Raw genomic sequence first — 421 nt, 5'->3', positions numbered from 1 at the left:
AAAATCCTGGGAGATAACCAAGGCCGAGTCAGACGGGGCCGTAATTAACGACTCGGAGCCGGAATCCCTCCCGGGGCAGCGCGGAGGTGACTCCAGCCGGGAATTACCTCTGGACACGGTAGACGCGCGTCCAGGGCGGCACCAGGGCCAGGATCCGGGCCACCAGGTCCACCAGGGTGCTGGGGGGGTAACTCCGGTAGCGCCCGGTTTTCCAGAGCTCGTAGAGCCCCGTGCCGCGGATCACCAGCGTGGGGTACAGCTTCAGCCCGTCGGGCCGGAACGCCGGGTTCTCGAAAAACTCCTGGGGAAACAACAACAAAAAAAGAGGAGTTGGTGTGGGATAATCGGGGCTGGGATGGTGGGGATGGATGGATGGATGCATGATGGATGGATGATGGATGATGGATGGATGGATGGATGG

At 61.3% G+C, this 421-nt stretch overlaps 1 protein-coding gene across 2 annotated transcripts in view; it reads right to left on the bottom strand.

The window, feature by feature from the left end:
• ELP3 (elongator acetyltransferase complex subunit 3) overlaps nt 1-421 on the bottom strand; it is a 104,352-nt gene that overhangs the window by 36,680 nt on the left and 67,251 nt on the right. For both annotated transcript variants that reach the window (XM_031064266.1, XM_031064267.1), the window contains exon 7: nt 108-301. In XM_031064266.1, coding sequence (XP_030920126.1) covers nt 108-301 — 194 coding nt within the window. The remainder of the gene's footprint in view (nt 1-107; nt 302-421) is intronic.

This window comes from Geospiza fortis, unplaced genomic scaffold (genome assembly GCF_000277835.1).
Source record: "Geospiza fortis unplaced genomic scaffold, GeoFor_1.0 scaffold319, whole genome shotgun sequence".
In the NCBI taxonomy this organism is placed as follows: Eukaryota; Metazoa; Chordata; class Aves; order Passeriformes; family Thraupidae; genus Geospiza; species Geospiza fortis.
The sequence above is the reverse complement of the archived record's forward strand: the minus strand, read 5'-3'. Positions and strand labels throughout refer to the sequence as shown.